Source organism: Acomys minous (assembly GCF_964271855.1).
Source record: "Acomys minous genome assembly, chromosome: 5".
Lineage (NCBI taxonomy): Eukaryota > Metazoa > Chordata > Mammalia > Rodentia > Muridae > Acomys > Acomys minous.
The window spans coordinates 124,803,563-124,830,430 of NC_140494.1; the positions used below are offsets into that span (position 1 = coordinate 124,803,563).

Below are 26,868 nucleotides of genomic sequence, written 5' to 3' on the forward strand. Positions count from 1 at the left end.
AACCGGGGAGACAGAGGTAGGCAGATATCATCTGTGAGCTATATAGTAAGTTCTAGGACAGCCAGGACTACATAGTGAGAACCACTTGAAAGAGAAAGGAAGAAAAAGAAAGAACCCAACAAATAAATATTATACGGATTTTAAGTCTGCTGTTATCTCTGTGTATTCCAACTCACTCTGTACACCAGGCTGGCCTGACACTCCTCAGTGCTACGATTAAAGGACTGCGCCACCACCGCCCGGCTTAGATTGACTTTAAAAAAAAAACAAAACACATATTTAAGTGTTTAAAGGACCATGATAACTACCCTTCCAGAATTGAGTTTGAAAGGCTGGCGATGCCACTGAGCAACTGCCACAAGCCCTTTACTCCCAGACTACCAGCCTCAGGCTAGCTCCCACAGCAACATACAGGCTCGGGGCAGAGACGTTCCATAAAATGAGATTTATTGCCAGTTTTCAAGAAAGACGGATCATAAGCAGGAGACACTGGGTGCCTCCTTCCACGGTGGCAGGGAGGCAGTCACCATCCCCAACCCAGCATGGGAACCAGTGGTATTTGGCCATTAAGGTAGTAGCCCCAGGCCTATGCATCTAGTCACTAGGGGTGAGGAGGGAGGGGCGTCGGCATGGGAGGGAAGGGGAGAGGGGGTGAGGGGTGGTAAGGGGGAGTGGGAGGTAAGGGGGTGTGGGGCTCTAATTCCTGGAAGCAGGTGACTTGGCAGAAGTCCAGCACCCTTGCTGCTGTAGAGGACAACTGTTCCCAAGGAAGGTGGCAGGGGATCAGAAACGGACACCTGAGGACATTCTTGCTCTTGTACAGGAGTTGGAGGGAAAGGCGACCCGGCATGGAAGCCCAAGGAGTATGCCTTGAGACTGACAGGTGGGGGGCTCAGGAGCCAAGACACTACTGCTAACTCTTGTCCCTGCCCACTCTCCGCAGCAAGAAAGTGACAATACGGTAAGTTCACGAAGGCATCGACCTGCACTGGCTGGCAGGCCTTGGTGGGCACAACTGGTGGCTGGGAGCAGGGTGAGCGGAAAGGTCATTGCGTTGCTGTGACCGCCCCCCCCCTCCAGTAAACGAAAGTGCACATGCAGAACCCTCAGGGCAGAGCCCATATGAGGGCCTCCCCCTCTACCCCTCCCCCCAGTGCCCAGCCCAGGCTCCAGCCTCAGTCCTGCTGGCTGCTGCAGTTGGGTCAGAGACTCTAGGGTAGCTCCCAGAGCCAGGGGCAGTGGGGAAGGGATGAGGGGAAGGGAGTGGAGAAAACACATCAGGAAGTTAAGGAGGAGGGGCAGCCCACCAGGGACCTGCTAGGTGGGTTGTAGTCACAGACTCCAGCATGTGAAGAAAAGGGGGTGGCTATCAGAGCTGTTGCAGCTGAGGAGCAACCACAGAGACCCAGATAAATCCCATCTGGGAGGCACAGAAGGCAGGGCTGGGGGCAGGGGGTGCTCTGAAGGTTTGATTAATGATAATGACATACAGGTTTTTCAGATAGCAGCCCGGGCCGCTTTAGGGTTTTCATCTTCAGGAATGTGCACGCCTGGCCAGAAGCTGGTCCAGGAGCAGAGACTGTACCAGGAGGCCTGCGTTTCTCTTCTCCCCGCTGGAAGCCTTGTGATCCGAGCATCTAACCACAGCTCTCCAAAAGGGAAGGGAATGCTGAGAAGCCCCGTGGTTTGCAGAAAGGGAAACAAGCCAGAGTGGCTCCTCACCCAGATGCTTACCCCCCCAGCTACAGGCCAGACTTCACTAGGCTGAACCCAAGCCCCCTCGGATACTCATAATAAGTGGGTGTGGCTGGTTGGAAGCTGTCTGAAGACCAGAAGATGGTTGCTTCAGGCAGCTCAGCTGTGCTCTACACAGAAGCCAGGAATGTAAACTGTTGGGGGTGGGAGGGTGAGAACAGAGACTGATGCCATCCCGGAAACTCCAAGCACAGTGCCAAAGCCCTGGGGCAGTTTGCAACAACCACATAGACCACAGGACTTCGAGCTCCATCCCAAGCCCGGAGCCTAAAGAGGCCAGAATAGGTGAGCCAAACAGGTCGCCCCAGGTGATACCTAGCACCACTGCCCAGCGTAGGGTAGAAAGGACATCAGGAGCCTCAAGTCCTGACCAAACCTGATGTGCCAGGTTATATGACTTCAGCCTTAGCTGTAGCTCGTTAAGGCTGAAGCTCATTTCTTAGCAAGGCTGGACAGTGAGTGACAGATGAGGGTACTCGGGGGGAGGTGAGTTTGGGCCTCGGGCTTGGGAGGCCTAAGGCGCGCTTCTCCTGTAGAGGGTCACCAGCTCCTTCCGTTTCTTCCCTAGCCCAGGGGTTTCTTGGTTCAGATCTCCCAAATCCCTCATTTCCTGCAGGACCTGGGTGGCTTGCCTTAGCTGCTCTACAGCCTGGCTGAGCAACGACTCCGCACACTCAGGCGGTGGTTCGCTGCCCAGCACCTGGTTCAACAGTTTCTCTGTCTGTTTCGAGGCCACCTTCACTTCCAGCTGGGCCCGATACAACTTTTCCTTGGGCAGCTGTGGGCGTTGAGGGCTTTCTCTGAGCAGGTCCCCAAGGGAGGAGGAACGTGGATGAAACTGGGATGGCAAGTCCCAGCAGGGTGGCGCTAGGGATGCTGCTGTATCCTCTGGGACAGTCCTAGGGGTGCTCACAGCCTGGGATGGTGTAGCAGACTCAGTGCTGTCATCCAAGCCATTCACAGACACTTGCGTTGGGCCTGCGGCAGCGGTCTCAGGGGCCTCGGGACTCTGGGATGGACCAGAAGCATCTACCCCACTAATACAGGCCTTCATCTTCTCCGACAGGATCTTGGGAGGGGGTACAGGGGGCTTTTTGCTCTCCTGGGCGGCGGCCTCTGGAGTCTTGGAAGAGGGCGGCATGGGCAACTGTGCGTCCTCAGCAGCAGGAGGCTCCTCTGGGCTCTGGTTCTCCCAGCTCACCTTCAGTTTCTCAGACAAGGTGCTGTTAGGGAGCCTCTTGCAGTCACTGTCCTCCTCCGCTGGGGTTTCTGCATCCTTTTGGCTCTCAGGATTGGCCTCAGAGCTTGCTGACACTGGGCTTGGGGCCCTCTCTTCTGCGGAAGTCTCCACGTTGACAGCAGGGTTGGAAGCCTCTGGGACTGGGGAAGGCTTGACAGGAGGCATGAGAGCCCGAGGCATGAGAGCCCGAGGTGGCTCCTGGGACTGGTCTTCATTGACTTCACCGATGGGAGCAAACACGGGTGGTCCACTGTCCGGGACATCAAGGTCCAGGCGCGAAAACCCATCAGAAGCCGCACTGGCTACCTGGTGTGGGGATGGGATCCAGATGTCACCATGGACGGCCACTGGGTCAAATACAGATTCCCCCAAGTTCCCCCAGACTGCCTATTCACCCACTTCTGCCTGCCTGGAGAGACCTCTGTCCGGTCTTTTGGCCCTCGACTTAGCCTAATTCTTGCGCCTTCCTCACAGGATGGGGACCTTTCCAGGGAGCTTCAGAGATGATGAACTAGGGCCGAGCAGGAAGCTTCTTCCTCAGATGGGGTGGGTGTGAGGTGGGTGGAGTCCTGGCTGAGACCCTCACACCGTTTTTATATGCACCACATGGTCTGGCCCACACCATTAGTGAGGCGGGCTCCTCCCTATATTCTCACAGAGTGATCTTCTCCAAGGCTGGACTTCAACCTACCCCGCATCCTGCTCCTGGATGTCCCTCTCTCAGTGTCTCTCTAGGACTCTTTTCTCTTAGCTGACAGGTAAGAACAGGCTAAGATCAAGAACACACCTTCCAACGACCTTGTGTCCTTCCTGCCTACGGCAGCCCCTGAGGCTGGCTCTGTACCCCCATGATTCCTCAACTGACTCCTTCTCTCTGAAAACACGCTGCAGACGTGACCGCTTACTATCTGTCTCCTCAGTTCTTCCCTTGCCATTTGTGGCTCCCAGGTCCTGTGTTGATGCCCAAGTCACCTCAAGTCCACTTGCTCCTGCCTGGTGCCTCGGCTCGCACCCATCCCTTCAACAAGAGTCCCTGTCACTCCCGCCTGCTAGATTTTAAACTAGTGTCAGCTTAAAGCCCGATTCCTCCTCCTCCTCCGTGGTCCCTCCTGGCCCAGCCTCCTGGGGTTGCTCTATCACCGCCCTAGTCACAGCTAACTAGGATCAGGTCTCCTGCCAGGAGCTGGTCTCTGAGCTGCAGGTACCAGCCTCCCAAGCCTGTGTCTCTGCTGGCCAAGGTCCCTGTCCAAGGTCCCAGACGTCTCAGTTGTACTTCCTGCATACACACACTACTCAGCAAGCCCCACTTCCAGACTAGCCCTACACATTGATTGCCACCCTAAGGGTCTGGAACCCCACCCTCAGCTGAATACCACCCCCCATTACTGAAACTGAAGGAAGGCTTACCTCCTTTAAGTGGATTCTCGTTGGGGGCCGGCGCCGCTGGCCCCCACGTACCCGGTTCCGTGTCACATGCTCTAGGGCACAGGTCTTGTCTACTTTTACCTGGGAAAGAGTCAGAAGCAGGTGAGTCCCTGCCAGGCCTTGGGAAGAGTAGGAAACACCCACTGCCCAGACTCAGAGTCAAGTCACCTCACAGCGCCACTCAGCAGGGCAGAGGCCCCACTTCATGTGTCTCCCTACTGGGGCCTCTGCTTCTCTCAGTGTCTACACTGTCTGCTACGTTTGAAGCATTCTCACTCTTAGCAGCCCTCCTTTTTCAGCTTGGCCTTCCTGCCCAAAGATGGGGTCTCAGTCTCGGACAAAGACCTAAGCAGGCCTGAGGCTGTTTGAGGCTCAGCTGGGGCAGGAGGGAGAGGGGGAGGCCAGATCATGGTCCTCTGGTACCTAGCAAGCATTAGGTCTTGCCCTGGCCTCTGTTACTGTCCCAAAGCCATGCCCAGGCCAGGAAAGGGCAGGGCCTCTATGGCTGGCCTGTCTGTGAGGGGGCGGTGGCGGGGGTAGGGGGAGCATCTCCTCCCTGAGTCAAGAAAGGTGGTCACATCACATGGACGATCTGGACCCTGAATGACGGAACTGCATCTTCCTATGATCCACTGAGGAACAAACGGAGGGAACCTGACAAAATGGCCAATGGACCTGTTGTGAGGCCATGGCTTCTGCGGCCTTTCTAACATCTATGCTGAGGCCCACAATCCCTTCTCCCATATAGGAACATTTTTCCCATACAGTGTAAGGCTGAGCATGATAAGGTGATGTGGGTGAACACAGGACTCACAGGCTGGGAGGCAGGAGACTCCGTGGGACACCCTAACCACTCAGTCGAACTTTCTATAATGAACTGATGCCACAGTCACCACTATAGCACAGGAACCTCAGGACTGGAAGGATGGCCACTGCAGTCAGGGAAACCCTGCATGGTCCAGGCTTTGTGGGCCAACAGAAGAAGGAACTCAGGGGCTGCTGGTGGTGCATGCCTATAATCCCAGCACTTGGGAGGCAGAGACAGAAGAATCTCTGAGTTCCAGGCCAGCCTGCGTGGTCTACAGAGCGAGTCAGGACAGCCAGGGGTATACAGAGAAACCCAGTCACGAAAAAGAAAAAAAAAAAAAAGCACTCATGAACACTAAGCTCGCCCCAGCCCCTCTGGCCTGGGGTGCCACTGTTTACCCACCAAGGCTGGAAGGATATACAGGGTAGCTGGTTAAATTCTACCCACTGCCTACGTGCTTTTTCTTCCCCTTCAGTGTGGGTGACTGAGCCCAAGACCCTGTGCAGATGCTCTACCACGGCTACGCTCCCAGCCCACGTGCTCTTTAATTTAAAACGAATTACTGAGGGGCTGGGAATGTGGCTCAGCTGGTGGAGTGCTTGTCTAGCGCGCAGGAAGTCCTGCTTCACTGTACAGCACCTCATAAAACCAGGCTTGGTGGAATAGGCCTGTGAGCCTAGCATTTGGGAGGCAGAGGCAGGGGAATCGGAAGTTCAAGGTCATCCCCGGCTACAGAGAGAGATCAAGGCCAGAAGGCACAAGACGACGCTCTGTCTCAGCCAGGACCTGGGGCTACACAGCGAAACCCTGTATGTGTGTGTATATACTCACACCTTGGTTTTTATTGGTAGAAACTGGATACTACCACTTTGAAGGCCTTTTGCTCCAGCACTGACAGAACTGAGGGGCAGAATGGAGTGAGGTAAGAACAGTCTTGTCTAGTCGACTGCTGGTTCTGAGAACAGAAAACCGGTCCAGGGACCACACCCACGCACCTCATCAAAAGCCTGGTTCTTGCCTCTGTTGATCCCCTCATTGAGGGCTTTGATCCAGGATTCCTTTTCCTCCCCACTGGGGGCCTGGAATTTGATGTCGCTGACCTGTGGGAGAGACAGATGGGAGGATGGCAGATATTTTTAGGGCCCCAGATTCCGAAGTGAACCTAAATGCCCCAGAGCAGTTGTGGCATGGGGCTTTAAGTGGGGAGGGCGTGCAGCCAGGAAGCCCCCCCACCCCCAGCCTGCAACTTCCAGAGGCTGGGAAGGGACTCGGCCTTGCTCTGGAGAGAGGGTTCTGAGATGGTCCTGCTTCCTAAGACTCTGTCTCAGGATAAGATAAATAAATAAAATCATGCTGGGCAAAATAAGCTCCAGAAGACAGAGCCTGGTGGCACCCTATGCTGTGCGGTACCTAGAAAAACCAAAATCAGAAAGAAGGTAGAATGGTGACTGCCTGGGACTGGAAAAAGAGAGAAGAGGAGGGGCTGGAGAGATGGCTCAGAGGTTAAGGGCACGGACTGCTCTTCCAGAGGTCCTGAGTTCAATTCCCAGCAACCACATGGTGGCTCACAACCATCTATAATGTAATTTGATGCCCTCTTCTGGCCTGCAGGTGTATAAGCAGGCAGAGCACTGTATTCATAATAAATACATAAATCTTTCAAAAAATAAAAAAACGAGAGAGAACAGGAGCCAGTATTTAATGGATTTACTTGCAGTCTCATAAGTTTTAGGGGTTCTGGCTGGAGGCGAGCGTGGTGGCTCACGCCTTTAATCCCAGCACTCAGGTGGTGAGTTTGAGGCCAGCCTGGTCTACAAAGCAAGCCCAGGACAGCCATGGCTACACAGAGAAACTCTGTCTCGAAAAACAAAACAAAGACAAAACAAAACAAATTCTGCGCATTTGATTATAGATCCTATTTTTTTTCTTGCACTTGTACACATATACGGTGTGTGTGTTGCATACCCACATATGTTTTGGAGCATGAATGTGTCTATATGTTCACATGGGTATTAAAATACCTAAAGAACTAAATCCAGAGCTGACCAGAATAGTACTCCAGCTTTCACCTGGACAGTCTTAGTTTTCTAATCTGTAAAATGGGATAACACATTTTACTACTAAGCAATTAAACATGATCAAAACTAAGGCACACAGTAGGTGTTCAATAAGTAGTTAGTGGGTGAATGAGACAATACATGAATGAACTGGTCCTAGGCACACAGTAGGTGCTCAGTAAGCAGCTGGTGTGTGAATGAGACAATACATGAATGAACTGGTCCTAGGCACACAGTAGGTGCTCAGTAAGCAGCTGGTGTGTGAATGAGACAATACATGAATGAACTGGTCCTAGGCACACAGTAGGTGTTCAATAAGCAGTTAGTGGGTGAATGAGACAATACATGAATGAACTGGCCCTAGGCACATAGTAGGTGTTCAATAGTGGTTAGTGGGTCAGTGAGACAATACATGAATGAACTGGCCCTAGGCACATAGTAGGTGTTCAATAAGCAGTTAGTGGGTGAATGAGACAATACATGAATGAACTGGCCCTAGGTTCCTTCCCTCACCCTGTTTCTGGGCCGATGCCTACTCTCTGACCTCAAGACGCTCTGGTTCCCTGTTGGTGTGGCCAGCTTGCCCATCCCCCACCTTGGTATTAGATGGCACCTCCTGCCACTCTGCCAGTCAGTTATGTAACACCACAGTACAGTGCACTTGGCCTGGCCCCCTCAGCATCCTCATTATATAACTTCCCCCTGGCAGCACCACCTCCTCCTCATACAGGACCCTAGGTCCCCACTCCATGCCAGCCACAGCCAAATGCTCATTTGCATGACCAGGCTAAATTAGATCTTGGCAGCAGCTCTGCAGTTAAGTCAGAAACCCTGGGGCACCTTGGCAACTTCTTCTCAGGCCAGCCTCCAGGGCTACAGGGGCTTAGGGACAGACCAGACTGCACACTGAGCCTACAAAGGCCACCCAATCCTGTGAGCGCTAGGCAGCTAGGCCAGCCCCTGTGGCCCCTGCCTGCTGTTAGGGGTTCTGAGTCTATGGGTACAGACTGGCATCTCAGGGTTAAGAAGCACACAGTGGAAGGCAGCAGCTGCAGGGGTGGAGCAAGGAAGGGTCAGGTGCTGAGCTCTCTCCTCATAACTCAAAGGGCAGGGGACAGAACTACTGGACTCAGTTTCCCCTTCCCAGCCTGTGGCCCAGTCCACCAAGTCACAGACTGCAGAGAAGGGTGTTGGCTCCGTGGGAGAGCATGGTCTCGAAGGAAAAACCTACCAGGGAATGCGTCCACCAGGATATGAGGACACAAAGTCCCAGGGATCCAGTTCTAGCATTGAATCTGTGTAATCCTTACTCAACAAGCATTCCACAGGGATGACGTCATAGGGACAACTGGAATGAACACCAAGAAGCTACGCCTGGGTGGGCTCAGGCTACAGCTCCATGTGACAAGCCCTGTGAAGAAGCCCTAAGAAGCCCTGTGAAGAAGCAGCCTCCAGCAGGAGTACCCATGCTAAGAGTGGCTGCAGAACAGGCGGGCGGTCGAGCGAGCGAGGAGGCCTGGGAAAGGGGGAGGGGCAGAATGGCAGAGAGGAAAAGGGGGGAGGGGAAGAGGAGGCCGGAAAGAGGAAAGGGCCAAGCTGGCTGCGACCAGAAGGACAGCAGGGCCCAGCAGTGGCCACCCTGCTCCCTGGCAGCCGCTGCCTGTGACCTCATGGACAGGGGCGTGGGGATGTAGCAACAGCGGGGAGCGGGGCACGCAAGACACTGGAGTCTTTGTTTATTTGATTAGAGAGGGAAAAAAAAAAAGGGCAGCCTCAGGACCAGACAGCCAGGGTCACATGACCTCCTGGCCAGCTAGAGGCCACAAGGAAGTTGGGGAACACCCAGGGTGATGGGAAAAGCAGGCACGCAGGCGGAGGATGTGCAGGGCCTCTGGGGAGCCCCACTCTAGTGTGGCTTGATGAGGGGTCAAGGGCCCTTGAGCAGGAGGCCTGGTTGCATCTGCAGCCATCACCTCAGGCTCCAGCCTATGTTCCCAGTCAGGCAGAACCAATCTCAACTCTTGGAAGGGCTAAGGGGTGGGAGAGAAAGCTGTTACCACAGACGCGGAGAGGGCAGCTGTATAAACAGGACGCGTACCCGAGCTGGGCGGCTCACCTAGCACACCACTAGCTGATTCTCATAGCTGGCAAAGTAGGTGACATGGGCAGAGGACAAAGAAGCAGCGTCTCCTGTCACCCCACATCCACAAAAGGCACACACACGATGACCCTGACGTGGCCAGGTGATATCTGCACTTTAGGGAGTGTACATGCATGGGCAGACAAAGGCCTTTGTGTACAATGTACTTTGAGCCTCTCTCTCTCTCTCTCTCTCTCTCTCTCTCTCTCTCTCTCTCTCTCTCTCTCTCACACACACACACACACACACACACACACACACCACCTGCTCAGAGGGGCAGCCAAGGCCTAGGATAAGGAAAGGTTTGCAGGGCTTGAAAGAATGATCATTCTCTTATACTCAAAGTACCGTGAGCCACAGCTCTGAGATAAACCTGGGCCCAGCCTCCTGCCTGTCTTGGAGATACGTATTTGTGTAGCACAGACTAATGAGTAAAGCACTGTAATTGCTTTCAGCATCCAGGACCCCAGGGACCTCAGAAGACTAAGCTCCTACCTTCTAAACTGGGAGAGAAACAGGATGGTTCCAGTAGGCCCTGAGTGGGTCTGCCCGCCTCATCCAGCTTCTGTGATGCAGGCTTATTTTGACAGTCCCCCCAGCCCCCCAACCCCCCCACCCCCACCCACCCCCACCCACCCACCCTATGATGTGGAGAGGTTCTGGTGAGGTGTGCCAGGAGCTGCTCCTATGCACTTTGGCCAGGTTCAATCTGCCATTTCTGATATCCTTGAAACTGCAGGTGTCAACACCCAGCAGACTTCATCCAGGGAAGAGTGGTGCAAACAGCTGTAGGATGCTCAGTGGGGGAAGAGCAGGGCTGCTTTTGCGGAGGAACTGGGTTCCACTCCCAGCATCCACACAGTAAGTAGCTCACAACCGTCTGTAACTTCAATTCCTGGAAAATCTGACAACCTGGCCTCTGCAGGAACCAGACATTCGTGGGGCGCATAGATGTACATGCAGGCAAACAGTCATACACATAAAATAAAAATAAATCCTAAAAAAGTTTTTAAGTGGTACAAAGAGCAAATTTCACTTGTACCTTAAAGGAGAGAGTCTCGGGCAAGAAAGGAAGTTGGGAGGAAAGCTAGGTCTATGGGCCTCCTAGCTCTGGGCCCAAGAGGAGCCTGGAGGGTGCTCTAGACTTTGTCTGGGTACTGAAGGCCTCGTTGGCATAGAGGCCTTATCCATAGCTTTGCTCCATCAGCCTGGGCCTCTTGTGCCCAGAATTCAGGGTCTACTTCCCAGTGGCTGCTTTCAACTACAGCCTGCAGTGGCTGTCTCAGCACTGAGAAAGGGAGAGTCTCCCCCGCCTCCCCCCACCTCCCCCCCCCCACCTCCCCCACCTCCCCCTCCCTCCCCCTCCCCCCACCTCCCCCTCCCCCCCCTCCCCCCCCACCCTGCCCCCCTCCCAGCCCCCATCACCCATCATCACTCAGGGCTGGGGGACCTCTGAGACAAAACAAGCAGAAGGTTCGGGCTGGGGCTGCTGCTAGATTTATGCCTCAGCCTGCCTACTGGGGAGCTTGCAGATTGCCCAGTGCGGCCCAGCCTTCTTCCACAGCAGATCCTGGCTTGGATGGAGGCAGGCAGCCTTCAGGATCACCCCTACCTTGTTCCCTGGGGATCGCAGCAGGATAAAGCGGTGTTTCCGCTTGAGGACAGCACGGAGGTCCTGGCACTTCTCATAGCTCCCAAGTTCCACCGTCTCTACACATTTCTGCTCATCCTGGGGGGTGGGGGGAGGGGGGGGAGAGAGAGAGAGAGAGAGAGAGAGAGAGAGAGCTGGTGAGCACCAGACCTACCAAGAACCTTAATCACTGAATATATTATACATTCCAGACTCTGATCCTATCATCAAGATGTGGGACTCAGACCCTGGCAAGGAAGTGGTGCCAGCATGTGCTCAGTGGCAGGTGTCCACAAAGTTCACCATCCTGATAGGAAGTGCGACAGACAGTTTGGGGGTGGGTTTGTGCCTAAGGGCTAGATCGAGCAGTGGGCCTGAGACCAGAGGCAGGAAAGGAGAAGCTAAGACTTAGAAAAGGATGCCAAGGTGCCTGTGCGGGTCCAGTGGCCAGGCAGAGATTTGTGGAAGAGGAAGCCTAGGATAATACAGGGCATCGTGAAACACACACAGTAAGAAGAGCACTCCATGACGAGTGTGAACCAGACACGTGTGGACTCACGGGCTCCGGTCTTCAACCCAGTGATCCTGAGCCAGCTCCTTCACTTGACATCTCCCTGTCCTGACTGCTGGCTACGCAGAGAGGCCTCTCACCAGAGGCTGAAGGCCATACACAACAGAGAGGGCAAGAGAGCATGCGAATATCCCCACTCTGCCAGCCTGTCACTCTAGGTTCGTCACTATGGAGACTAGGGGCCAAATAGTGCCTGGTCTCTCTACCACTGGCCAGTTGTCCTGTGATAGTCCCCTCCCAGATCAAAACATTCCGTTCTGCAGGGGATCTCTTTAAGCAGGGTAAACAATAACAACAAAAACAAAAACCAGCTTCAAGGAGCTGGGTGGTAGGCTAAAGACATGGCTCGGAGGTTAAGAGCACTGACTGCTCTTCCAAAGGTCCTGAGTTCAATTCCCAGCAACCATATGGTGGCTCACAACCATCCATAATGTGATCTGATGCCCTCTTCTGGCCTGTGAGTGTATATGCAGGCAGAACACTGTACATAATAAAAGGAGGAGGAGGAGGAGGAAGAGGAGGAGACAGCAGCAGCAGCAGCTGAGTGGTGCACACCTGTAATCCCAGAACTCTGGGAGGCAGAGGCAGGAGGATCGCTGTGAGTTTGAGGCCAGCCTATTCTACAAAGTGAGTCCAGGACAGCCAAGGCTACACAGAGAAACCCTGCCTCAAAACAAACAAACAAAATAACCCTGAAATTGAACAGATACCCTAGGCCCCTCCTGCCAGAGTAAGCAGAGCCCAGCTGCAGAGAAGACTCTCAGACCAGAAAAGCTACCTGGAAGAGGTTTAGACCAACTGAGTCACTTGGAAAGGACACTCTCCAACTTGTTGGGCCGCCCATAGGCTATGCAGTATGCTCCAGGTTCCCAGCTTTTGTGAGCTGTCACCCATGCTGGGGTAGGCTTTGGTGAAGTGCTATCTTTGAGTCACCTGTGCTCCTGTAAGTTGTTCCTCACCCATATTCCTGTAAGTGACCCCAATAAAACCCGTTGGTTCACCAAGCTGGACTTTGGTGATATCTGTACTTTGGTCCGCCATGGATTCCCTATCTAGGTTGAGTGTGTTTTGTCTCCCTAGGAAAATTTTTGTCATACAACACCAGACTGCCTTCTAAGCTTCCTGCCTGCCAGCTCTGACACTACAAGGTTTTGGGCATAGGATACCTCTCGGGCAAGCTGCCTGGAGTAAGCTCTCCCTCAGTAGTGGTCAGCTGGTTCCTCTTCTGGAGGTGACCCAGTTGGTACAACTTCCTGGGAAGCAGAAACAGTTCGTGTGTGTGTGTGTGTGTGTGTGTGTGTGTGTGTGTTGTGTGTTGTAGATAGACCTAATGCCCTTGAATTTGCCATGTAGGCCAGGTTGGCCTTAAACTTACAGAGATCCACACTGGGCGTGGTGGCGCATGCCTTTAATCCGAGCACTCGGGAAGCAGAGGCAGGCGGATCACTGTGAGTTTGAGGCCAGCCTGGTCTACAAAGCGAGTCCAGGACAGCCAAGGCTACACACAGAGAAGCCCTGTCTTGAAAAACAAAAACAAAAAACAAAATCAAACTCACAGAGATCTACCTGCCTCTGCCTCTTAAGCAGTGGGATTGAAAGAGTACATCACCATACAGGGCTGACTGATGCCTTTTTAACTGGTTGCTTTGTGCCAGTGGCCCTCCCAGCATAGGACTCAGAGCTCTCATGTCTCAGGTCCCTTATCACTTACCAACAGAGTGATACAAGTATCTATGAAGGAACATACCAGGGCATTAGTGCCTCTTGATAACTTGCTAGAAATGCAACTTTGTGAGCACCAATCACAAACTTGGGGCACACGGACCTTCACAATGTAATTATTTTTGAAGTCAGTGTTTCTTCATGTAGTCCTAGGCTGTCCTGGAACTCACTCTGTAGACCAGGTTGGACTGGAACTCAGAAATCTACCTACTTCTATTTCCCAGAGTTCTGGGGACAACATATATAAATTTTAACTATCACTCCAGGTGACCCTGGTATAAGTAAATCCCTGAGAACCATTGCTTTATGCCAGACATACTCAATCTCAGGAGCCTGGAGGCTTTTAAGAACATCCAAACCAGTCAGATGTGGTGGCGCACACCTTTAATCCCAGCACTTAGGAGGCAGAGGCAGGTGGATCTCTGTGAGTTCGAGGCCAGCCTGATCTACAAAGTGAGTGCAGGACAGCCAGGGCTGTTACACAGAGAAATCTTGTCTAGAAAAAAAAGGGGGGGAGGGGGCTGGAGAGATGGCTCAGAGGTTAAGAGCACTGACTGCTCTTCCAAAGGTCCTGAGTTCAATTCCCAGCAACCACATGGTGGCCCACAACCATCTACAATGTGATCTGATGCCCTCTTCTGGCCTGCATGCACACATGAGGGCAGAAAACTGTGTAAACAATAAATAAATAAAGCAGTCGGGCGTGGCGGCGCCTTCAATCCCACCACCTGGGAGGCAGAGGCAGGGGGATTGCTGTGAGTTTGAAGCCAGCCTGGTCTACAAAGCGAGTCTAGGACAGCTAGACTAACTAACTAACTAAATAAACAAAGATTTTAAAAAATCTTTTTAAAAAAGATTTATTTATTTATTATTATGTATACAGAGCTCTGCCTGCATGTAAATTGTAGGCCAGAAGAGGGCATCAGATCACATTATAGATTGCTGTGAGCCACCATGTGGTTGCTGGGAATTGAACTCATGACCTCTGGAAGAACAGTCAGTGCTCTCAACCACTGACCCATTTCTCCAGCCCAGAAATAAATAAATCTTAAAAAAAAAAAAAAAAAGTGCTAAAGACACCACATACTTTGGCTGTGGGACATAGAGAAATCATGGAACTGGCTGGCTGGCCTCCACAGTGCTGGAAGGTGTTATGTGAGCTGCTGGGAGAAAATAGTCTTTTCCAGCTATGAACCAGTAGGCTACAAATCAATCTGTCAGGCAAGAAGTGCTCACTGGTGCAATACTGCCACAGCTGTTATGGATGGGGATAACCACGTTCTTTCTGACTGGATTTTGAGGCCTGCTCTACAGGAGATAATTCATATCTGGCATTATAAACCTGCCGGGGTCTGGAGAGATGGCTCAAAGGTTAAGAACAGCTGTTGCTCTTACTGAGAACCTGGGTTTAGTTCCCAGCATCTCCACGGTGGCTCCTAACCACTCACAGTTCCAATTCCAGAAGATCTGGTAACTTCTGAGCTCACAGACACCAGGCATGAACATATATACATGTAGGCAAAACATTCATGCACAAAAAATTAAATTAATCTTTTCTTTCCCCCAAGAGAGAGCCTCACTGTGTAGCCCTAGCTGGCTTGGAACTCAGTATATAGACCAGGCTGGCTTGGAACTCAGTATGTAGACTAGGCTGGCCTCAAACTCAGAGATCCTCCTGCCTCTGCCTCCCTCAAGTAATGAAATTAAAGGTGTGTGCCACCGTACCCAGTATGTTTTGTATGCGTATATGTGTTCCACTGTATTTAGCTGGGGTTGCTTACACCGCTCAAAGTAGGGAGTCATTTACTTTTTGGTTTGGTTTGGTTTTTCGAGACAGGGTCTCTCTTTGTAGCCCTGGCTGTCCTGGACTCACTTTGTAGACCAGGCTGGGCTCGAACTCACAGGGATCCTCCTGCCTCTGCCTCCCGAGTGCTGGGACTAAATGCATGCACCACCACGCCCCGCTCCACAAATCTGCTTTTAACTCCTTATCCTGAGTCCTGTCCAGGTTTTTCCATGAAACATATAGATCAGAAAAATTCTTCTATTCTGGGAAGCTCCCTGCTACCGGCTATGATCCCCTCAACCTTAGTGCTCTTGTATGTTACCCAAGGCAGGGGGCGTGCAAACGTCTATAAAGTACCCCACCAGGTAAAAGTACCCCGCTAGCTGACAGAAACACTGAGCCTTGACACAGGGGAGCACAGTCCTGCCTCATGCCTGGCCAGTTCTAACCTGATCTCTGTGCATCCGCCTTGTTTATGCTCCCCCAATGGCACACCACAGGAAGTAGCTCTCAAGAGAGGAATACAGGGGCTGGCGTTACAACTCCCGTGCTAGAACACTTGCCTAGAGTACAGAACGGCCCAGGTTTAGTCCTCAGCACCACACAAACCAGGCAGGGAGATGTCTGTCTTAAGGGCTGACAGCTTGAGAGAGTCTCTCCTCGCCATCCACCATGCGGGGCCTGGGGATTGAATTCAGGCCATCAAGCTCGGCAGTTGTCTTGGTTTGTCATGTGATATACCACACCATGACCCAAAGCAACTTGGGGAGGAAAGGGTTTATTTCATTGTACAACTTGAAGCCCACCGGTCAGGAAAGTCAGGGTGGGGACCAGAAGTTAGGCATAGGCACAGGAGGGATGCTGCTTACTGGCTTGCTCCCCATGGGTTGCTCAGAATGCTTTCTATAGCACCCAGGACCACCAGCCCGAGGGTGGCACCACTCACTGTGGGAGGGGCCGAGCCACATCAATAATCAAGCAAGAAAGCTAATCTGCACGGTAGCACACACATATAATTCCAGCACTTGGGAGGGGGAGACAAGAGAATTAGAAATTCAAGGACATCCTCAGCTAGTTCAAGGCCAGTTGGAGCTCACACAAAACTCTGCCTTATAGGGGGAAAAAAAGAAAAGAAAAGGTAGGCAGTAGTGGTGCAGTGGGAGGCAAAGGCAGGTGGATCTGTGTGAGTTCAAGGCCAGCCTAGTCTTCAGAGTGAGTTCCAGGACAGCCAGGGCTGCATAGAGAAATCTGTCTCAAAACAAACCATAGCCAGGCGGTGGTGGCGCATGCCTTTAATCCCAGCACTCAGGAGGCAGAGGCAGGGGGATCTCTGTGAGTTCAAGGCCAGCCTGGTCTACCAAGCAGGTCCAGAACAGCCAAGGCTACACAGAGAAACCCTGTCTGGAAAAAACAAAACAAACAAACAAACAAACAAACAATAAATAAATAAATATTAATCCCAGCACTTGGAAGGCAGAGGCAGGTGGATCACTGTGAGTTCAAGGCGAGCCTGGTCTACAAAGCGAGTCCAGGACAGCCAAGGCTACACAGAGAGACCCTGTCTCGAAAAACCAAAAATAAATATTAAACACATGACATACAAAGCACCAGCTTGCTAGAAGGGTACTGAAGCCTACAATAGGACCTCCAAGGTTTTCTGGGGGTGTCCGGGAGAAGCCCCAGGCAACAGCTTCGCCCCTTCCCCGGGCCTCCCCAGTGGATAACTACTAGCCCAGTGTACCCTCTTCTTAGCTCCCCAAGGCTGCCTGGCTTGGGACAACTCAACACCCAAAGTGCTGAATCACCCAGGGCCTTCTGCAGTTCAGAGGGAAGGGTAGAGCAGGAGGCGCTGGGCGGGGGCAGCATGTGTCGGGACATCAGCCTCTGACAACAGGAGAAGCCACCGCCAAGAGCCGTCTGCACTCGCCTAGTTCCTTACATCAGAAAGAGGAATTGAACTAATAAGCATTTCTCAATTCCTTCTACTGGGCCAAGCTCCCAGCCCTCGGTTCTGAAATTACATCTAAAATTTTAATATGATTTTCTTTTTTCTTTTTTTTAAAGTGTGATTTGGCTTTTTCATGTTTAGGGAATGTGAAAGCCTGACTGCTGCCCAGCTGTGGCCAGATGTAGAGAGGCAGTCTAGGACAAGCATGGCAGTGCCTGATGAGCTGACAGCCGAGAGCCTGTCACTCAACTCCTGCAGCAGCTGGCACTACAAAAAAAAACCATATCACCGGCCCCCCACCCACCCACCTTTTTTTTTTTTTTATTAAAAACATCCCTCGGCTGCCACTTTCCCAGCTGTGGCACATCCTAATTTGGTAAGTTCAGAACATCTGGAGGCTGTCTGCACGTTGTCGTTCCTCACAGTTCTCCCCCAGCGTCTGTCATCCTGACTCACACAGGACAGGCAAGGCACTCTGCTAACACAGAGAGACCCTGTCTCGAAAAACCAAAATAAAGAAATAATAAAAAATAAAATTTCAAAAAAAGTGTGAAGATTAAGGGTTAACTGGTATTTTTAGTGCCAATGCTGACTGAAACATAATTTTTTTTCCTCAAATACTTCTTCTATGAAACCTTGGCCCAAAACAGGAAGTTCCAGCATACACCTAGGTAGTTGAGGAGGAATCCTAACCCGGCCTGTCCCATCCCCATACTATACAGAGACCCAGGGGAGATAAGACGCTTGTCCAGGGCGGCACAGCAATACCAACAGTGAAGAGGCAGGCAGCATGGCGGCTCAACCATTTAATCCCAGCGCTGAGGAGACAGAGGCAGCTGGATCTCTACGAATTTGTAGCTCGTCAGCCTCTCGTCCTACAGAGCAATCTCCAGGCCAGCCAAGGCTGCCATAGTAAGACCATGTCTCAAACCAAGCAAACGAGCAAGCAAATAAACAAACAAAAACAAGAGTGAACCAGGTCTTCCAGCCCCAGTCTCAGGGTGCTCTGCCGACGACGAGCCTGCCTTGCTTTTGTCTCCGCTGTCAGGGCCAAGCGAGTCCTCACCTCGTTCTCGTAGACCAGCAGCTGGGCTTGGCAGAGGAGCAGGTAGCGGTCTTTCCATAAACCCAGAAGCCCCCCACTGCTCTTCTTGATCCAGCCAGCCTTGTCCGCAGTCCGCGCTCCACGAGGCTTCTCGCTTTGCTCCTTCATACTCTGTAAGACAGCACCAGGCCACACCGTGAGGGCTGTTTGCCATGAAGCCATATGGTCCACAGACCACAGAGGAACGCATGTAGTGCTGGGTACAGCATCCTACGTGAGGTTTCCCCAGGAACCCTCAAAGTAGACTAAAAATAAATAAACAAATAAATAATAGCAATAGTGACGGCCACCACCTTACCCTGAGCCACTGTATTTAATTTCACACATAGTTTCATTTAACTTTTACAATCGCTCTCCAAGATGGCAACACTGTTGGCCACAAATCACAGTAAACTGAAACTCAGAAAGGAGGTGACTTTCTAGAGTCACACAGCTAGAGAGAAGGAAGCAGAATTCAAAGCAAGTCTCTCTGAACACGTTTTGTTCCCACTCCTGTGCCTCTCGGCGTTTATTAAACCGGGTGGCCAATGTATTGAGCCCATATAAGGTCACGTGTCACAGGAGAACAAAAGCAACACAACCCTCACAGACTGCACAGTGAGGAGATAGAGCAGCTAAACAAATAAATGCCCAGAAACGGTCACATTAACTAGTGGGAAAGGCTATGAAGCGAGAGGTGCAATACCTCTTGCTACCAAACTTAACCACCTGAGTTCGATCCCCAGAACCCCCATGGCAGAAGAAGAAAACCAACTCCCACAAGCTGTCTTCTGATTTTTCATATGCATGTGTGCGTGCATACACACACACACACACACACACACACACACACACACACACACGCACACACACACACGCACACACGCACACACACGCACGCGCGCACACGCACACATGCACACACACGCGCATGCGCACACGCACACACACACACATGCACACACACACACATGCATGGACACACACACACACAGGCACACACACACGCACACATGCACACACACACACACACACGCACGCACACACACACGCACGCATGCACACACACGCGCACACATGCACACACACACACACACATGCATGGACACACACACACACAGGCACACACATACATGTACACATGCACACACACACCCATAAATGCAATGAAAAAAAATTAAGAAAAGGCCACAAGCAGGAACTAGTGGGTGACTCAGTGGCACAGAAAGACCTCCTGGAATAGAGGATGCTAAGCCAGGCCTGGAAGGACAAGGGGACCAGGCAGGCTGTAAGGCAACTGGACTCTCTACCCCACTGGACTTTCTAGAAAACCCAATCCAGTCTCCGGTCCTGAAGCAGGAGACTCTTTACTCCTCATCCCCATGCCGGGCTAGGCCTCTGGCGGTGGCTACTTCCTCCAACGAGCGCTCCAAGAACTGTCTCTTGAACCACAGGTTGGTACAGGAATGAAGTCCAAACCATTCTATACAAGGTGGCGCCTACACTGCAGCCTCGGGGCCTGTCACTCACAGCTCATGCCCATCCGTGGCCGGCTCAGATGGCCGGGGACTGGGTACATACATGTCTACATGCCTAGATGATGGGGTCAGAGTCACCTCTGAGTACCAGGCACTCAGTCTTCTTCTCTGGCACCTAATGAGGGCAGAGGATATATCTGTAAAAATGAAATTGTAAATGTACCCTGTTTGCTAAGCACCGTGCTGAACTTACAGGTACCAGGGCTCTGAGTGTGAAAGGGGGTGGTGGGGAAAGGCTCAGTGGCGCGGAGGGGCATTAGAATCTAGAGGACGCCACCAGAAGGAAATCAACAGACTAATTTCGGCTACGTTATAATTTACATAGAGCTCCGAAAAGGGGCCCCAGTTAAGAGGCACGCCTCTCCCCAGAGATACCCTGTGGCCACAGATGTCTGTGGAAGGACAAGCCCAGGCAGATATAAGTGTGGTGAGCTGTCAGGAGCTGGGCAGGGCCTGGCTTCTTTGTCATGACAGTGAGGCTCCAGCCTGGTTCCCACTGTGGCCTTTCTATCTCCTGGAACTCGACACACTGTGCTTCAATGGGAGCACGCGATTTGAGAGCCCTAGTCACAGAGACCAGAGGCAAAGGACCTCACCTCTTCCTATGCCTCAGTGTGTTCACCTGGGGAAACGGAGAGGCTAACAATTCCTGTAAAAAATAGGAATCCATCTTGCTTCCTGCCTTTCGACTAAAATTAAGTGTGTGTGTGTGTGTGTGTGTGTGTGTGTGTGTGTGTGTGTGTGTGTATCCATCCATGAGGGCTGGGGGATTTTCTTAACCGCTGCCCCATTATGTAGTCAGGGCCTGGCACACTGTTAAGGGCTTGGTCCATGCTTGTGACTAAATAAAGATGAGGCACACCACGCGCAGTTCCTAGGATACCTTGAGCTTAGTAATTGGCAGCTGTGTCACTTCTGTCACTCTTGTCACTGCCCATCACTGCCTGCCCGCCCCACCCCCCGACCCCCGCTGTGAGCCTCAGGGACCTTCTCTCCAGATATGGTGGTTCTCAGTTTAGAATGCGGGGAGCTGAGAGCTCTGTCTGCTGGCCCCAGATCTCCAGGAACCGTGGTAGGATGTCTCTTCTGGTCTTCTAACTTGTGGATAGCAAGGGAAATGGAGAAGTGGGCTGGTTCCAAGCCATCTTCCCGGATGCAGGGATGAGGAAGTGAGGAGGCTAGGCAGTTAGAGCCACCCAGCCAGGGGAAGAGGGAGGGAACGTCAGAGATCTCTGGCAGGAACGTGGAGGTGCTCCCACTCAACCTTATACCGAACTCCCTCTCCCTAGATGACACCACACCATGTGCTAGGCTCCCACAGGCGGTGGGACACACATGGGCCTAAGTCTCTCAGTGACTCAGGCAGGCTGTCACACGGTCCAGGCCTGGAAGGGGAAAACTATGGGATAGGAATCCCTATGCCCGCAGTGCATGCAAGCACGCTTCTCTCGGCAGCACCAGCAGCACCGCTGGCCACCTCCTCGGCCCTGAGCTCTGGGGTGGTGGGGTGGTGGTGGTGGGGTTTGGGAGAAGGTGGTGGGGACCGCGGAATGAGAAGCTGCAGTTCATAATTCCCACGTCTGAGCTCCAAGATCCTCTTCTGATTCGGGGGTGGGGGGAGCGTCCGGGGGTGGGGGTGGGGGTCCCAACCCACCACCCCACAGTTGAAACAGGATCTCAGGTCCCTGTGATCTCCCCTGTCTGCCACCTCCACTGCCAGACATGTAAAACTGCACATCAGCTGGTAGCTCTGGGCACAAGGCTGGGACCCTCGGCCTTGGCTGCTGTCACCTCTGAACTGAATCAGTGCTTAGTGGGCACCAAGACTAGCTTAGCTAGGGAAAGCCTGTAAGGATGGGTGGGGCCAGGAAGGGACTGGGCAGGAGGGTGTGTTCTGGGACAGGGGAGGGGACAGCTGAGGGGTTGCAGATGGCGTAGAGCACGGGAGGCCTGGCTAAACGCCAGGGTCCGGCTTGCCTCCGCCCTCCACCCGAACTCCCTCCCTACCCCTTAGACCTCCTCTCGCTAGGGGTCTGGCTACACCCCAGTAAGTTTTAACAAGGCACCCCTCCCCTTGGCAGGGTTCACAGGGGAGGTTTTGTCCTGCTCAGCCCAGTTTCTTCTCCAGCTCCTCTCTCCTTACTGACCAGCTGACCACTGTTTCTGTTCCCCTCCCAGCCTCCTGCTGGCTGCAAGCAGCTCCTGAAGTACCCCATGCCATCATCAGCCTGGCTCCCTAGGCCTGACACCACGGGAGTGTCTCAGGGACAGTCTTTTATTTATTTATTTATTTTTTTGTTTTTTTTTTTTTTTGGTTTTTCGAGACAGGGTTTCTCTGTGTAGCCTTAGCTGTCCTGGACTCACTTTGTAGACCAGGCTGGCCTCGAACTCACAGCGATCCGCCTGCCTCTGCCTCCCGAGTGCTGGGATTAAAGGCGTGCGCCACCACCGCCCGGCTAGGGATAGTCTTTTAAAAAGCAAGGGGGACCCTGTCTCGAAAAACCAAAAAAAAAAAAAAAAAAAAGCAAAGAACAAAAATGAGACAGGTCACCTGACCACATGTAGGCAAGGAAGGTGCTAGAGGAAAAGCTACAACAAAGTTACAAGAGGCAGAGGCCAGCAAAGAAACTTTGTTGATGGGGCATATCACAAGTACCTTGTGATGACTTCTGCCCTTTGAGTAAATCCAATGATAATCTGCCTAGACTCCAAGATCTCCCTGTAAGGCAAGCAGGGGGCTGGGGATGATGGGGGGGGGGTCACAGGCCTTTAATCCCAGCACTTAGGAGGAGGCAAAGGCAGGAGGATCTCTGAGTTCAAAGCCAGTCTGGGCTATCCAGGGGGGTAGTAGGCCACCACCCAGGACTACACAGTGAGTCAATGTCCCAAAAGTGAAAACAAAACCAAAAGAGACCCTAGTCCACCAGAGCCCTAGGAAAAGGTATAGAGACAGGAAATAATGCAGATCCTGCCTCAGGGATCTTCCAGGCTGATGAAGACAGAACACAGCATGCCTATGAGAAGCTTCAAGGGAGCTGGGTGGATATCTTCTGTTTGACGGAGCTCTTGTCTGTTGGGAAACTCATAGCTCTTGCCCTGAGGTACTCCCCTGCCCTGGCCTTGAGCCTGGGGTTGGTGAAGAAGCTCTTCCAGAAGGTGGGGGTGTGTGGAGAAGTAAAGGCAAAAAGGTGCCCAAGAGTCACATTCCCACGGTGCTGGGGGCACCAGCTGCTCTTCCAAAGGACTTGAGTTCGATTCCTGGCACCTACAGGGCAGCTTGTAAACATGGCTAACTCCAGTTCCAGACTATCTGATGCCGTCTTCTGGCCTCTGTGGGCACCAAGCACACAAGTGGTTCACAGACGTGTATGCAAGCAAAACATCCATACATGTAAAAAAAAAAAAAACCAACGAAAAGACTTCACATTCTTAACCCTATTACCTCAGAAAAGAAAACAAACAAACAAACAAACAAAACATGCATCAGAACATCAGAAAGAACAAGAGGTTAGACCAGTGTCATAAAACCAGTACTACAACAGGACACTGCCATGCCGACTGCAGTAAGGGTGAGTGAGGGCAAGTGGGCAGTCTGGAGTCAGGGGAAAGCGTGGCTTCGGGAGGGCAATGGGGCAGAACCAGGGAGGCCCAGTGCTTCGGTTTCCAATCTCACTCCAGGGACAGCAACAAGACCTCCATTGATATTTTCGGTTTTCAAAGCTTTTGCACACGTATTATCATATTTCTGCATCTTCCTTCCCTTCTCATTTTACAATTGGGGAAAAATGCAGACCAGAAAACCAGAAAACACAGAGAGGCAGATGCTCGAACCCAAACCAGTACTCCTCTAAGCCTCAGCCTGGCAGGGACCACCATCCTACATCCTACACAGAGAGGCCAAGGGAAGCTGGGCCCAAGGGTGGCTGGCACCCAGGAAGTGCAAAGCAGGAAGGCTGAAGTCAGCTATGTGGAAGTGAGGTGAAAAGGTGGCCTGAGGTCAGGGGCAGAGTAAGTGGTCATAATGAAGAGGTATTGTGCAGAAGAATGGACACAGAGCAGAGGCAAACAAGTGGATTCTCTATGTAGGAAGCAAGGAGAGTCATGGGTACCAGAGAGAAGACGGGCACAGAGAGCCCCTGCCTGTGTGGGTGAGACCTAGGGGTTGGAGGAAGGAAGTAACGTGGGCAAGCTTTAGTGACCCGGATACCTCAGGAGCTTTTGGTATCTGGGAGTCAGAAAGTAGCAATGTTAGAGATTATGGACCAGAGGGAACACAGGGGTGTGCTGAGCCCTGGAAACCCCAGGAGAACTTCCCTAAGTGGGGACCAGAGCAGATCAGGAGATGGAGTAATCCTGACCCACATCCTCTGGGAGCAGGGGAGGGGCCTTGGACAGAAAGCATAGCCATTGCAGGAGAGGACTGAGCAGGCAGCCAGCAGCCCCACCCGTGACAGCAAGAGAAACCACAGTGAAAACATGACGGCCTGACTTTGCCCCCTACCTGCACCCACTCTCAGGGCAGGACCGCAATCACACTGTTAGGTCTAGGGGAGGAGGCTAGGCCCTATGTTCTATAGAAGAGGAAACACAGGCTGAGAGGGGAAGTGACTTAGCTACCATCCCACAGAAACTCAGGGTCTAGCCTAGAGAGAGCTGACAGCCTTGCAGCGGCTCCAGGAAATACGCAAGTGGGCACTGACAGGAATAACGGGTGGCTGAGCTCACTGAAGACTCCCCCGCCGGCCTGGGTGGCTCTAGGTGGGAAAGCTGCATCTTGCTTCCCTACCCTTCAAGGGATACGAGAAAGTCTTCTTTTTACTAACGTCATGAGCACACAGTAAGTGACTTCTGTATCCTGGACCCTTGGATAACGGGAATGCTTTGAGAATTTAGTTTGTATGCAGAGGGCAAAGAAGGCTCAAAGGGGCATTGCTGATCCAGCCCTTGCTACTAGGAGAGTTAGCTGACCTGACCCTTCAACTAACATCCTCAGACAGACACAGCCCGAGGGCAGTGGGGACTCTGAGAGATTTACACAAGGAAGACAAAAGCAGTGTCTTCGGTCCTGCCACCACGCTCCGTTACAGCTTCAGATTCCTTGAAACAGTGGCCCAGGACCAGGAGAGAACTTCCCTCCCCTAGCAAACAAACACAAGCAGTCTGACCCGTCAAAATCAGACCTGGCAGAGGGGAGCAAGGAAAGCCAAGAAACGGTGTAACGGGATTAAAACACAGCAACCCAGTCTACTTTCAGCAAGTCACCCAACTCTCCAGAGCCTCAGTCTCCCCATCAATCCAATGGGAACCACGACAGACAGGCACTGTTTCCAGTTGGTAAGAAAAGCCCAAAACGTAACCAAGGATGCTGTCGGCGAGGAGCAGGACGAGACCTCCATCCCGCCCCTACCCCACTGGTCCAGGCAAAGAGTGTGCAGAGAGACCCGTGGAAGTAGGGCGGGCAGGACCCCGGCAAACACCCAGCTCCGTCTGGCCCAGCCCTTACCTCCTCCTCCATGGCGAGTCTGTGAGATCCGGCTGCTTCGCCGCTTACTGCTGCCCGCGCCGCGCGGGCTCCGCTTGCTCCATCTACGAACAGCCGGGCGGCGGCTAGCTGTCTTCTATCCCGCGGGCCGCCCGGGGCCCAAGAAACTTCGGGGGGCGGGGCCGGGGCCGGGGCCGGGGAGGGGCTTCCGGGGGGTGGGGCGGAGCCGGGGAGATGTGCAGCGTGCTGGCCCCCCCCACCCCCCAACACACACACACACAGCCCCCGCCCTCAGGGCGGTGAGGAGTGTGGCCGGGCGGAGGTGCAGAGGCGGGGCCGGTCTTGAGCACCCGGAATGGACGGAAGAAACTGGGCGGAGCTGAAGTAGCAGGAAGAGGGGAAATAGAGAGAGGCTTCCTGAACCCAAGCAAGGAGCGGCTAGGAGGGGACACAGACTAGGGGAGGTGGGAGTATGGAGGGGGAGGGGGCTTCCGGCCCGGAGGCGAGGGATGCGGGCGGGGTGGGACAGGGCGGGGCCGGGGCGGGGCGGGGGGCGCGGCTGACCAAGCAAGCGGGGGTGGGCGGGGGTAGGGGGGGGCGGGAGCTGGGGGGGGGGGGTAGTTGATGCCTTTGAGGTTGCCTAGCCCAGTGGGCCAGGGTCGCGGACTGGAATCAGCTGCCAGGGCAGTTCAGAAGTGAGCGCACAAAGAGGTTCGTCCTCTTTCCTCGCCGAAGTCGGAGCGGTGGCGATGGGCTCTGGTCTGCGGAACTTCTGGGTGGGGCCCGGCCACGAGCTTGAGGTTTATGGCCAGAATCAGACTCAGTTCCTTTACGGAGGGTCTGCCTTTGGCTCTCTGAAATCCCAAAGCCCGTGCTGTTCTTTCTCTGGTTCACCCTTACTCCCTCCAGCCCTGACCTGACTACGTTGCTGGAGAATGGGGTGAAGGGACCAGGACCAGTAGCGAAAGCCTTTAAGATCTACCATGCGCTTTCATTTTTACATTGGAGGAAAAGGGCTCAGAGGGTGACTGTGATATCCAAACCTCCAGCAACACACACACACACACACACACACACACACACACACACACACACACACACACACAAGACCTTCCCTAGTCAGGTGTGCCCCGTGCTTCAGCACCCAGAATGTTTTGCTGGTGGGGTGGATCAATGGTGACTGACCTCCTTTGACTCTGGCTAGCATACCCCAGTTGACCAAACTTCGCTTTCGCTGCCCTCTGCTGGCCTTTGGGCTCCTGGGGCCTTTGCCGTTCTACATGGAAGGGGACGGAACACACTGTCTGGACCTGGTGGAGAGGGCTAGTGAGATGGCTCGGTGGTTAGGAGCACTTGCTGCTCTTCAGAGGACCCAGGTCTGATTCTCTTCGTCCACACTGTGGCTCACAGTTGTTTGTAACGCTAGTTGCAGGGGCTCTGAGGCCCTCTTCTGGCCGCCACCGGCACCAGGCATGTAAGTGGCACACAGGCATTGCCTGCGGGCAAAACATTCATACACATAAAATAATAAAACCATTTAAAATGTTTCAAAGGATGAAGAAAACAATCCACCAGGACCACAGGGCTGTATAACAGCTTCCTCCAAGACTGAAACATTCCACCCTGCATGAAGCTTCCTAAACAGGAAGGTAAATGACTCAAACTCCCACCTACACACGCCT

General features: G+C 53.0%; 1 protein-coding gene across 1 annotated transcript; it reads right to left on the reverse strand.

Annotated features, from left to right (window-relative positions):
• Positions 1-430: 430 nt before the first annotated feature.
• Positions 431-25,373, reverse strand: PLEKHO2 (pleckstrin homology domain containing O2). The gene is made up of 6 exons (XM_084782386.1): positions 25,208-25,373; positions 18,149-18,298; positions 11,038-11,154; positions 6,224-6,328; positions 4,403-4,501; positions 431-3,301 (listed from the first exon to the last, which is right to left on the reverse strand). The coding sequence occupies exons 1-6, from the start codon at positions 25,217-25,219 to the stop codon at positions 2,270-2,272; spliced, it is 1,515 nt and encodes a 504-aa protein (XP_084638512.1). The 5' UTR covers positions 25,220-25,373; the 3' UTR covers positions 431-2,269.
• Positions 25,374-26,868: the final 1,495 nt, after the last annotated feature.

Excerpts from the sequence above, each read along its gene's own strand:
- PLEKHO2 (XM_084782386.1), bottom strand. Across the intron at positions 11,155-18,148 it reads TGCTGGTCTACGAGAACGAG|GATGAGCAGAAATGTGTAGA; the intron begins GTGAGGACTCGC and ends CCCACCCCCCAG. Across the intron at positions 4,502-6,223 it reads AGAACCAGGCTTTTGATGAG|GTAAAAGTAGACAAGACCTG; the intron begins GTGCGTGGGTGT and ends ACTCTTTCCCAG.